This window comes from Wolffia australiana, chromosome 6 (assembly GCF_029677425.1).
Source record: "Wolffia australiana isolate 7733 chromosome 6, ASM2967742v1".
Classification (NCBI taxonomy): Eukaryota; Viridiplantae; Streptophyta; class Magnoliopsida; order Alismatales; family Araceae; genus Wolffia; species Wolffia australiana.
The window spans coordinates 11,903,579-11,916,223 of record NC_135840.1 but is presented as its reverse complement, the minus strand read 5'-3'; the positions used below and the strand labels follow the sequence as shown (position 1 = coordinate 11,916,223).

General features: G+C 38.7%; 1 protein-coding gene across 5 annotated transcripts; it reads left to right on the top strand.

The window, feature by feature from the left end:
- The first annotated feature begins 556 nt into the window (after positions 1 to 556).
- LOC144704475 (uncharacterized) lies at positions 557 to 1,928 on the top strand. 5 transcript variants are annotated; one of them, XM_078576918.1, is made up of 4 exons: positions 557 to 649; positions 773 to 988; positions 1,075 to 1,212; positions 1,708 to 1,928. In XM_078576918.1, the coding sequence occupies exons 1-4, from the start codon at positions 572 to 574 to the stop codon at positions 1,765 to 1,767; spliced, it is 492 nt and encodes a 163-aa protein (XP_078433044.1). In that variant the 5' UTR covers positions 557 to 571; the 3' UTR covers positions 1,768 to 1,928. The 5 variants fall into 5 exon arrangements, with proteins under 5 accessions (XP_078433044.1, XP_078433043.1, XP_078433041.1 ...); XM_078576917.1 differs by having other exon boundaries at positions 557 to 700; positions 1,084 to 1,212; XM_078576915.1 differs by having other exon boundaries at positions 557 to 700; positions 1,078 to 1,212.
- Positions 1,929 to 12,645: the final 10,717 nt, after the last annotated feature.

The following is a 12,645-nucleotide window of genomic DNA, read 5'->3' as shown; positions in this document are numbered from 1 at the left end:
GAGAGAGTGAGAGGAAGAGAGGGATTGCTGGGAGACAGTTTACGAGTGCATTGAATGAGAGGAGAGGAGAAGAGAGAGAGAGAGAAGGGGGGACTCCTAAAAGAACAGCTGTGCAGATATCAAAACGTGATCTTAGGCTGGGGAGAAGAGGAAAGAGAGTAAGATTTCACTAGGAGCGTGCGCTGGACGCATTAACTTGAGGAGAAGAGAGAATAAAGATGGGTCACTGAAAGTCAACTGGTAGTCTGGTGGTTGTCGTCAAGGACATAGCCAGATGGAATTGACGATAAACAGATAGGAGGGAGAGAGTAGCAGAGGAAAGAGAGCTAGATGAAGGCATAAATATAGACTTTAAGAATACAGAGAGAGAGAAAAAGAGGAAGGGTTGTACGTATAAACTTAAAATAAGCAGCAAAGATATGAATACATCCATGCATAAATAGACGAGTGGAGAGTAATTTATGTAATTATTCATATAATTTATTATTATATTAAAATAAAAACGTCGAGCGTTCTTGGTCTGCAATAATTAAATGAGCGAGGAGACATGCAAGAACACCAAATAGTCACTATGGCCGGGGATTTAATGAAGGATTTTGGGCACTGCCATGGAAGCACACAAGCATTATATAACATCCATCCCCCGTTTGTATTTCCCTGGCCCATCTCTCTAGTTCTTTCTAAATCCCTCCAGATGGAAGTGGGTATCTCTAGAGAGAGAAACAACCGTCGTCTTCAATCGCCGAACTTAACGAAGGGCTTTTCTTCTCAGGGCGGTGCTAAGCGGCGGAGCATCTCGCCATTTGGCAGCTGGAATTACGGCGATGAAGGCTACGCGGGCGGTCGTAATACGCCAACTTTGCCGGCTCGAACTCCTCGCCGGCGAGAAGCTCGTATCGCCGGCAGCGTTGAACGAACATCGCAATACTCCTACGCTCGCGAAGGAGGAAACTTTCGCGTTCATGATCATCAATTTGCCTTCAGCCCTGTATAGATTTGCTTTCAATTTTTTTAGTATCTTTAGTAATTACTGTAGAGATGTGTTTTTTCTAGGTTGCTAATCTCATTCTAAAGAAGTTGCAGGAGCGTAGAACACCGACCACCAATCAGAAAGCGACGCCGGAGAAGACGAAGAAACCTAGCAAGAAAAAAAACGTAGACGAGGACCTTTACGAGGTCCCGCCAGAGCTTCTTTATGAGAAACCTAGAAGGGTAAGCAACAAACCCTAGACTTTCTCTCTCTATCCTATTCTATCTCTCTCTCTCTCTCCTTCTCTCGGTCTCTCACACTCTCTTTCCAACTCTCAGTCTCTCTCTCTCTCTCTCTCTCTCTCTCTCTCTCTCTCTCTCTCTCTCTCTCTCTCTCTCTCTCTCTCTCTCTTGCTAATCTCTATCTCTATCTGTTTGCTTCAACTGGTATTCATTTTTTCCAATTTTCTTTGTTCACTTTGTTCTTTCCTTATGCTCTTTTTAATGTTCGTGATAATTCTAATTGGCTGTCTTGTATTTCTAATTCGTTGTTTAGTTGTTGGCATCTTGAAACGCATCTGTATGATCTGCATATATGGGTTGGTTGGGATCTATCTTAAGATGATGGTGCTTAATTATTTTCCTTCAATTGAAAAATATCTTAACTTGAATATTGGGTCTCAACTTGATGAGAATTGAAAATTTTATGCTTATAACTCTTTTATCTACTTCCTGAAGAAGAGCTCAACGATAAGCGAGCTGTGGAGGAGCTGCCTCTGCCTGAACAATGGCTCGTGAATTGAGGTAGGAGTGGAGGCACTTCGCGGCGACTAAATGACTGTTCCGGTTGACCGTAATGATGTTTAATGGGTGCGCTACGAATTCCTATGGGTTGTTTGTTTGGAAGTTAAGATGTTCACAAATTTAAACTTTGTTTGGAAGGCTGATTGATTCATGTCTTTCTCAAAAGTTCCAGAACCCAACACCATACCTTCTCTCTCACGCTTCTTACGCTCGCTCTCTATCTATCTATTCGCTGGGATGTTCAGACCAAATCATGCGATATCTTTCTTCTCTCAACCCTGTCTCACTCGATCTCTCTATCTGTCTGTCTAACTATCTATCTATCTATCTATCTATCTATTTATCTATCTATATATCTATTTATCAATCTATCTATCTATCCATCTATCTATCTATCTATCCTGAGACATCATACATCTCTCTCTCGCGATTTCTCTCCCTCTCTCCCAATACCGTAGATTGCTCTTTCCCTCTCTTCTTCTCTCTCTCATTCACTAAGATCATCGGACGAGATCATGCAGTGTCATACTTCTCTCTCTCTCTTTCGATCTCTCTCTCTCTCTTACACACACATTCGCTGGGATCATCAGACGAAACCAGACCTTATCATACTACTCAATCTCTCTCTCTCTCTCTTTCGCTTTCTCTCGTCCTTTCTGTCGCTCTCTCTCGCTTTCTTCATTCTTTCTGTCGATCGCTCTATCCGTTTCTCTTATTCTTTCTGTTGCTATCTCTCGCTTTCTCTCATTCTTTCTGTCGCTTTCTCTCGCTTTCTCTCATTCTTTCTGTCGCTTTCTCTCGCTTTCTCTCATTCTCTCTGTCGCTCTCTCGCTTTCTTCATTCTTTCTGTCGATCGCTCTATCCGTTTCTCTTATTCTTTCTGTTGCCATCTCTCGCTTTCTCTCATTCTTTCTGTCGCTTTCTCCCGCTTCCTCTCATTCTTTCTGTCGTTTTCTCTCGCTTTCTCTCATTCTCTCATTCTTTCTGTCGCTCTCGTTCGTTTTCTCTCATTCTTTCTGTTTCTCTCTCTCTCTCTCTCTCTCTCTCTCTCTCTCTCTCATTAGATAGTACCATCAGACGAGTCCATGTGAGATATCATACCTCTCTTTTTCTTTCATTCTTAAACTTCATCTCTCTCTTTCATCTTTGTGTCTCTCTTTCAGACGTTCTCTTTCTTTCTCTCGTATTCTCTCTCTCCTTCTTTCTCTCTGTCCCTCTCTCCCTGACTCTCTCCCTCCCTCTTTCTCTCTCTTACTCTTCCTCTTTGTCTCTATCTCTCTCTTTTTCACCTTCTATCTCTCTCTCTCCCTCCTCCACTTTCTCTCTCTCTCTCGACGTTCTCTTTCTCACGTTATCTCACTCTCTCGCTCTCTTTCTCTTTCTCACGTGCTTTTCTCTCAGTCTCTCTTGCCGTCTCTCTTTCTATCGGTCTCTTTCTTTCTCGCTCGCTCTCCCTTTATGTCATCCTCTCTCTCTAGTCTCTCTCTCATTCACCGGGATCATCCGACGCGATCATGCGATATCCCGAGGAAATCTTTGTACTTAGCGATCAACATCGATCAGAACAACGGCCCCAAAAAGTCAGCACTCGGCAGTATTCCCTTCTTTAAATGCATGTCAAGTATCACGCGTCTAGAGTGAGAAACGCTTCAAGTTCCTCGGGATCGCCTCTCCCAGCAAGGGCCTAGTGTGGTACGGTAGAGTACTTCTGTAGGTCATTTCATATAATCTCGTTAAATACGGGAATACTGATTCCCTCAGTTTTTAGTCACAGATCATAATTTTGGGTAGCCTCCCATACTCTTACACTTGTTAAGTGCTGCTCAAGAACAAGAAGAGTTGACAGGAGAAGGAAGAAGACAGAATAGAGAGAGGAGACGGACACCAGAGTCTGTTTAAGATCAATTACTTTTGAAATCAGTTAACACAAGATTAGTTAGTATTTAGAATGGTTTATAGTAGCCATTATATTAGTGAGTTTCGATAATTTAATAGACGTTATACCTAAATACAACGCGTTACCTATCCAGATTTAATCCTAGGCATCTACCTTTTATCCAGTCTAGATTTAAACTTATACTGAATCCTAGCCGTTTATTCTCGTAACGAGTATAGGGGCATGCATTCAAGTATTACTAGCTCCTATTTATTACGAGTCTTATTGGTCCATCTGGCAGCTGACTTGGTGCCAAGTTGTTGGCTCACTTCACACCCCCTGGTCAGGCACAATGACGTCTCTGAGACATTGAGCTTGTCCTTGAGTATAATGAACCAAGATTTGACAAGCATTTTTTTCACTTTGCATGAACTTGATCAGAGTATTTTACCAACCATCTGCTCTCAAATGAAACGAAAATCAATCTCAATGTGTTTCGTTCCGGCATGAAACACTGGAATTGCAAAAAGATATTTTGCTTCAATGGTGATTGTATCTTGATAACTTCTAGCCACTGTTAGTTGCTTTTTAGAGCTCCAAGAGCTGAGGTTTTTGCCCATACAAACAAGGAAGGCACCCGTTGATCGCCTATCAATACTATCTCCAGCTCAATCCGCATTGCTAAAAGCATTAACAGTTAGATATGAGTTTTGTAAATAAGTTGCCAAAGGCTATATCTAGTCAGGTGATTGTAAGATAATGGAGAGAACCAACCAGTTTTTGATACAACGCTTCATAGACTATAGTGGTATTGTTGATGAGAGAGGTTGAAAGAGCACATGGTGTAGATGATGGTTTAACATTCTCCATATTTCAGTGATGCAAAATAGAAGCAATATACTTTGACTGAGATAACACAAGTTTGGTTTGTAGGATTTTTTATATTAGTAATTTCTATAACTTATTCATGGGCGTTATAACTGAAAATAACAGTTATGCGAAGATACAATCCTAGACGTTTAACACGTTTCTTATCTGGATTTAATGCTAACTATCTATCTTTGATCCTTTATAGATTTAAACTTATACTGGATCCTAGCTGATAATTATCATAACAATAGTAGGGGTATGTGTTCAATAAATACTAGCTCTTCTTTATTAAAAGTTCAATTAGTCCATTTGGTGGGTGACTGGGTGCTGAGTTGTTAACTCACTTCACCAGAGTAATCCCTGATTTATGGAGGTTAATAATATTTTTTGGGTTAGACCATCCTGGTATGATCGCGATCTAGTCTTGGTGTGATCCCAATTTTTAATAAAGATCGAAACCTTACTTAATGTTTGGTTCATCATAATCCCAGTCTAGTCAATTTTAATAGTAAACGATAAAGTCAAAGCAGAAAAATAATTAAAAAGTGACTTCTTACAAGGAATAAAATATACCAAATAATGATGGTGAGGACGCCAACACATCACCGTCGAACGCGTCGCCACGGTCAACCAGAGTCAACACGCCTGCTATGAACCCAACGGCAAAGTCAACCAAAGTCAACCCGCCACGGTCAACCAAAGTCAACACCAAAGTCAACACGCCGCAACCGTCGACAAGCACGTCTCCACCCGCGCACGTCCCTACACGCGTAATGACACGATGCCAGAGGCAGATCGACAACTGTCCTTTGGCATGACACGACGCACGTCTTTGATTTCTCGTCTCTAATTTCTCGTCATTTCTCTTTCCCCCAAGGCCTATATATAGGCCATTGTTTTCAAGAAACACTTAGGCAGTCATATTTCAAGAATTGAGTTTTTAGTTAAACTCTTCTTAGAGGACTGCCCAGCCTCCCTCTACCCTCAAACCCTAGCCGTCGCCGCCGCTGCCGCCGCCGCCGCCATCGCGCTACAGTGTTCGTCGCCGGCCACCTCTTCCTCGTTTCCATCTCTCTCTCTCCCCCTCCCTCTCTTTCTCTCAGATCTGCCACCCCAACGGCGCCCAGGCTACCCTAGTCAGGGCCACCCAGGACCGCCCAGGCTGCCCTAGCCAGGGCTGCCCCAAGGTCGCCCAGGCCGCCCCAGCCAGGCCGCCCAGGTCCGCCCAAGGCCACCCAAGCCACCCCAGACACGCCCTAGGGTCGCCCCTGCTAGGGCCGCCCAAGGCCGCTCAGGCCGCCCCAGCCAGGCCGCCCAGGCCGCCCAAACAGGGTTGCCCAAGGCCGCACTCAGGCTGCCCCAGTCCAAACGCCGTCCGACGCTTCAAGCTGCACGCGCTACGCGCGCTCCGGGTGCGCTGCGCGCCCTCCGAGCATTCCGCACGCACGCCGTGCGCTCCGCTCACCCTACGCGCGCTTTGCGAGCGCGGGTATTCGCCTACGCCTGACTCTACGACAACGACAACTACCCACTGCCATGGCCGTTCAACGCCCAAAACGTCCAGATCTTGTCGTCCAGTGGGCCTCTCAATGCCCGGACTCGCCCAGCCTCTTCACGATCAGAATTTCCCGCATCCTCTTCACGCACCACGGTGCCGAGGTACGCCTAAACTCTTTGGTGTCGAAGTGTTCCCCGCTCAGTGTTTTCTCGAGAAGTTTCCACCGCCGTCAGAATTAGACTTGGTTTGGATTTCCACTTATTCTCTCTCTTTCTTGAGTGTTTCTTCACGACGCGGATTCGGATATTGATTTCGGTGCTTAGGCATCGTCACGGTGGGGGAAGACAGTACTCCTGGCCTCGATAAGGGTCGGAGCTGCACCACCAGATTTTCATCGATTTTAAAGTCCGAATTCGACCGTGTGATTTCTGTGGCTGTTTTATCCCTCCAGTACACGATCCATCCCTAGTCATCCATCTACCCGTAGTCTGTCTTGTCAACCCAGTCGTCCATTCCTTAGTCGTCCATTCCGTAGCTGTCCTACGTCAAATAATCTATAAAGTCTATGTTGGAAAACAAAGTTTCCCTTATAAAGGGTTCCACAACATGTGTTACACGTCCAACATGATATCACTTAGATGTTGCATTTATGCGTCAACCTAAATAAAAGCACATCAAGGATTATGAATCCAACTATAGGACATGACATTAAAAACCTAAAAATAATCACAAAAATTTTATAAAAATATTTATCACATAGACTCATAAAGATAAGAATTATTCTCATCGTAGAAATATGATGCAAATTTCGTTAAAGGTCACTATCAAGTGCATGGTTTCTACAACAATACTCGTTATCTTATTGTGTATCTTAAAAATAACATTTTTTGGGAGGGAGAGGGGGGTGGAGGGAAAGACGAGGAGTAAGGAGCGAGAATAGGAGAGGGTGTACAAGGTGAGTGGGAGAAGGAAAATGAGGAGAGGCACAAGGTGGGGGGGAGTTGGGAACAATAACAGGGAGGGGGGAGGATCTGGGAGCTTGGAGGGGGATATGGGGAACAGAAGTGGGGAGTGGGGAGTGAGAGCAGAAGAAAATTATTGTTTATATAATTATACATTTATTTTATAAGTATTTTTGACCCTTGGTCTAATTTGATCCCCAAACCTAATTGGACATAATGAATGATCTCCCCTAAAATGGTAGATCATCAGCCTTGGTTCGTTCTCGTTTGACTAGACTTTGGTCCAAAATTGGCAACTGATAACATTAAATTAGATAAAAAAAAATTTTCTTTTATCAAATTACATATTTTTGGATTTGCACTTGCGTTATTCACCATTTAAAGATAAAATGAGGAATTTATGATTTATTTTCCTAAGGTATATTTTTTTATATATTTTTGATTTTTGAGACTAACCCCACTTTACTCCTTAGAGTCAGGTGGATATCTCACATATTTTTGTAGTTTTATTTGAAAAACAGGACTTAGGCAAAGATAATGGTGAATTTGGGATACAAATGGGAGGACAGGAGAAACCGAAGTCATCTCATAGATAATATACAAGAAGAGGCCCAATATACAAGATGCCCACTCTAGAAGCACATTCAAATCTCCTTAAAAATTGGGGCAACTAAAGGCAAGAATTGTAGAACTAACCCATAATTTGAATTTGAAATGCCTCTTTTCAAATCTGAGGAGGGAACTTGGATCCAGGGTAGAAATCAAGTAATCCTAGCCCTCCAAACCCCTGTAGTTAAATCAAATGGCTGGGACATTTTGGGCACTTCTATTTAATCTCTTCTCCCCTCTCTTTGTATCTCATTGATAACTCCCTAAATTCGGTATTTAATTCAAGCTTTTAACATAATTGTATGCATTTTAAGATAATAAATAGGGTTTTTATCATACATCTACATGTTAATTAATTTTTACAAGTCATTTCTGATTTTTCCCTAATTTTCTGTTAATTTATGAATTTTATGGAATTTATTTAAGCTTGGAAAAATTATGTTTAAATGAAATTGGAGGTTTAAAAATAATTTTAATGTTAATTAATGTGGGGATGAATTACTGAATTTTCAAGATTTTTCTAGAATTTTATCAAAATTTTAAATAGAAAAAAGATATATTTATATGGAAAATAGAATTTTTGAAGCAATTTCTAAAGTCCAAGGGATTTTTCTGAAATTTTGGTTGCAAATATGCCCTTAAAACAGCTCTCGGTTGCCCATTGCAGGCGTAAAGATCCAATTAAAATATTTGCAGGGCTTTATCAAATTAATCTGGATTTTCCAATGTTTTTTAGGAAATATGGAGGAGGGAGAAAGTAGAGGGGCATATGCATAAATATTTTTTTGGTTGGCGTCCGTTTGTGCGCGCCAATACCCAGGGATTTTTCTGCAAAATGTCGGGAAATCGGTTACCAGTACCACATGGTGAAATCTTGGCCATCAGAAAGGAATCCGACGGCCGAGATGCGTTCAACAAAAATTCTTCTTTCTGGGCTTACATATGCGAGGTGATGTTGTGACATTTGACTGGATGGCGTAACATACAGGTAAGTACGTAGTGATATGTATCTTGTATTTTTATTTATTCTTCTCCTATTTCCGCCAGGGGTGCGCGGCGCGCCAAGAAAGAACCCGTCAATTTGAGTCTAGAAATTTTCCAGCCAATGAGAGTTCGACAAGTGATTGCATGTTTCAAAATTTAAAATAAATAAATAAAACTGATCCAATGGCTCAGCTTGGTCAATTTTTATTTATTAATAACTTTTGATCCTAAAGTCAGATTGAGGTCAATTTTTTATGGATTTGCTTGTCTCAACCTCCTCTTCCTATCTGTATAGTTGCATCATTCAATCAAGCCTATATCAATGGATAAAAAAATTTATTTATTAGGGGTAAAATGGTAATTTTTACCATTTAGTCTAAGTATTAAAGCTGAAATTCGAGATGAAGAGGTCATTCTTGAAGGGCCTCTATCACAGCTGCAAGACAGAGAGGAGAAACAGCCTGGATCAAGTGTATTTGGCACTTTTTACTTCATTGTATTTGAATTTTAGTGTAATTTGGATTGTGTAAGTGAATTTTTTTATTATTCTTCTTGATCTTGGTATGAGTTCCCAAATTGCTAGGCTTGAGCGGAATGTACAATTCCTTACTTGGATTAAAAAGTGTGAGCATTGAATTGATCTAACTATTCCAACTGCATATTTAGAAAACATATATATATATATATAAAAGTTTGATTTTTAGGAAGATTAGTTTGTGTTTATTAGATAGTAGTTAGTAAATTTGGATACCCAATTTCCCCAAAATAAAATCTCCTTCTGAAGCTCTCTACTTGGATCCTTTGATCCATTTTATGGGATCAAAGAAGTCAATATAGAGCTCCTTACTTCTTCTATTCTTCTCATCTCCTCTACCCTCCTTTCTAAATTCTTCATCTTATTAGGGTCATTTGATCTTCATTGAAGATTAAATTAACTCTAATTAGAGTCAAATTATTCAAGTAGATCAATAATTGAATTCCTTATTAGCCTCCCATGGATGATACCTATACTTATTATTGTACATCTTAAGTTAAGGTTTTATAAATTTTTGTTGTATAAGCTAAAATCAACAACGATAAGGGAGTGTAAAATTGCATAATTCACCCCTATTTTTGGCTTATCGCACATCTTGGATTTTTTCTCCCAATTTGCTGTTGGAGTCCTAGTGCATCAGATTTCTTTGAATCATTCTTATTCTACAGGATTTTGGGAGAGAGATTCAAGTGTGATCAACATTCTTGGAGAAAGAGCACCACTTGGCCCTTGGGGGAAGTGACAACAAGGTTTGTGTGATCTCCTGAATGTTTAATTTGAATTTTTTCACTATTTTCTCTAGATTCCAGTGGATCGTCTAGACTTCAAGCTTTCTAACACATCAAATGGCACTCAAAATTTATCCTGTAGCAAAAGTTATAACACTTTTCGTCCACTACATACTTCTGCCACCTAGCTACGTGACGTTGCCTGCAAATTTCACTAGAAGAAGTGCAACCTAAGGTTCTATTTGTCCTTAAAATTAATTTCTTGAGCTAAAAAAATACCAAAAAAATTCTTAATATTGTAATAAATTATTAGAAAGAACAAAAATATTTGTTTCATTTATTTAAAATAGTTTTGACTAGTTTTCCTTCATTTCATTGATTTGCGCTTTATAAACTAGTCAAAAATCTAAAAAAATATAAAATCACCTAAAAATATATATTAAAATATATTTGAATTTCAATTTATTCTCTCATTACCCGATCCTTGAAGATTCAACCCTTACTTACCCTATCCCATGTAAGGAAAATCTTATAAATATTATAGCATAAATCAGAGCCTTAAAATGACTTGTTTAACCAGAATTCTGATTTATCATCAACCCTAATTGTAGTTATGGGTTGAATTCACAAGAGTTCTCTAGTGTTGGTATTTTAACTGTGTCTCCTCAAACTCTGTATGCTCATTAATAAGATTGTTGTTAAAATTGAAGATTATATTTTTGCGTCAAGCTCCAACTCTTTTGATCCATACCTTTAAAATTTACATATAGAGTTGATCATTTGCGTAGCATTAGAAGTACATCTAAAATCCCATACTGACTTATGTTTCTCTATCTGATTTGGATTGTATATGACTCCAATACAATTAAATCCTCACACACAAAACAATTCCTTTCAGAATATGCTTATGAGTATGTGATATAAATGGCAATGATTCAATCACACATGATGAACATTAAATAAAAATATTTTTTAGAGTTTTCAATTTATTAAATTTATAATTGGTACATGACAAGCTGCATGGAAAGAACTGAATTTGGGAATATTTTTATCTTGAATGTCATATTTATTGCAACTTATTCCATAAAATAAGTTAAGTTGTATTATAGAATTTATTAAAAGGCAGTTTATAAATCCATATGCCAGATGAGTTAGTCATGGGAAAGTTACAATTTTGTGCATTAAAAGGAATATACATGTGTGTTATCAACCTATAAATGATGAAACGTATTTTAGATTCGTATTATAATTTTTGTGGATTTAATCAGATTTTAAGGATTTTTCCGACACCGTATCCTTAAAGAACTTAATTTCTGTTTCAAAATATATGATTTACAAATTTGTGAACTTATATTTAGAGATATTTTAATTTTCAAAGTCAAAATATATATTTTTATGACTTAGTATTTATTTCATAATGATTTATTAATCTATTTTTTCATAATATGCGCCCACTACATGTCGCCATTCAATTTGTCAAATGTTGTGAATCATGAGTATCCACAGTGATTAGATGCGCTAAACATTGCGAAAAGGTACAGTTATGGCATCTCAAATTGCGTTGCCATAATGCGCAAATAGAAAAGAAGAGGTGATTTAAATCACAATAAATGTGATTTGAGAATTGAGAAGAGAATAATAAAAAGGGTAAAAAGAAGTCAACAATTGCAGCAGTACATGTGGTGTACACCTTCACATCTTACCATATTCACATCATTGTATTACCGCGAACTTACTTGGCAATTGTTGTATTTGACTTGTTCTCCACCACATTCCCTTCACTCTTTGCATCATTGTTGTTTCACCCTCTCATTCCTCTCTCTTCTCAAACCTGAATTATCTCTATCTAGTAACTATTCTCCTCAACATAACATCACTATCTTGCCTCATATTTTCTCGTCACTTTGATTTTGTATTTAGTAATTATCTCTTATCATCTTGACAATCACCATTATGTGTGGATAAGATCTGTACTCATCACTAGCTAAGATTATTAATTGAGTGCAATTTTATATTTTTATTGAATAATCTCAAAAATACGAATGACAAATCAAAAGCCTAATTTTGAGATTAGCACTGGTAAAATCAGAGACTCGAATCATAAATCAGAATGAGAAGCAATGATTCCAACAAAATAGCATAAAAAGTAGAAAAGCGGATTACAAAAAAGAAATCCATTTTTGTAATTCTAAAAAAAATCGAGGAATTAAGTTCAATACATGTGATATAAAATTTCAGAAAATAAGGATTTTTTGGATATATCTTCTTCAACTTAGTTAGAATAATCAGTCCTTGTTGAGGTAAAGAGATGCTCAATATAATAACAAAGCTGATTTCAGAAAGATCTAAAGTCTCAATTTTCTCCCCTTGCATTGTGGGCCTTTGGAATATGCACCAGTTGTGAATCCTTCTTCCTCTGGAGGTGGAAGGACTCAAATCAAAGTAATATTATATCTTTCAAAAATTATCCTTCTGAAAAAAGCCTTTATGTCCTTACATTCATTGATCAGATTTTAGATAGATGGGATGGACACAAGCACTTCAGCCATATAGATGTATACTCTATAGATATGTTATTCACAACTAGAATGAGATATCTCCCAAGTGTTGGTTTATAGGTCTGTGATTGATAGGAAACCTTGACAATTCATGCTGCAGAAAACATTTAATGGAACCATAAAAGTACTCTAAAATGATGATCAAATCACCTTTTCACAAATTTGATGTGTAATTTCTCGATTTCTCAAGAGATATCTGTTAAGGTGATGATTCCCCATTATTGATCAACCATAAAACATCTTTGTTACATC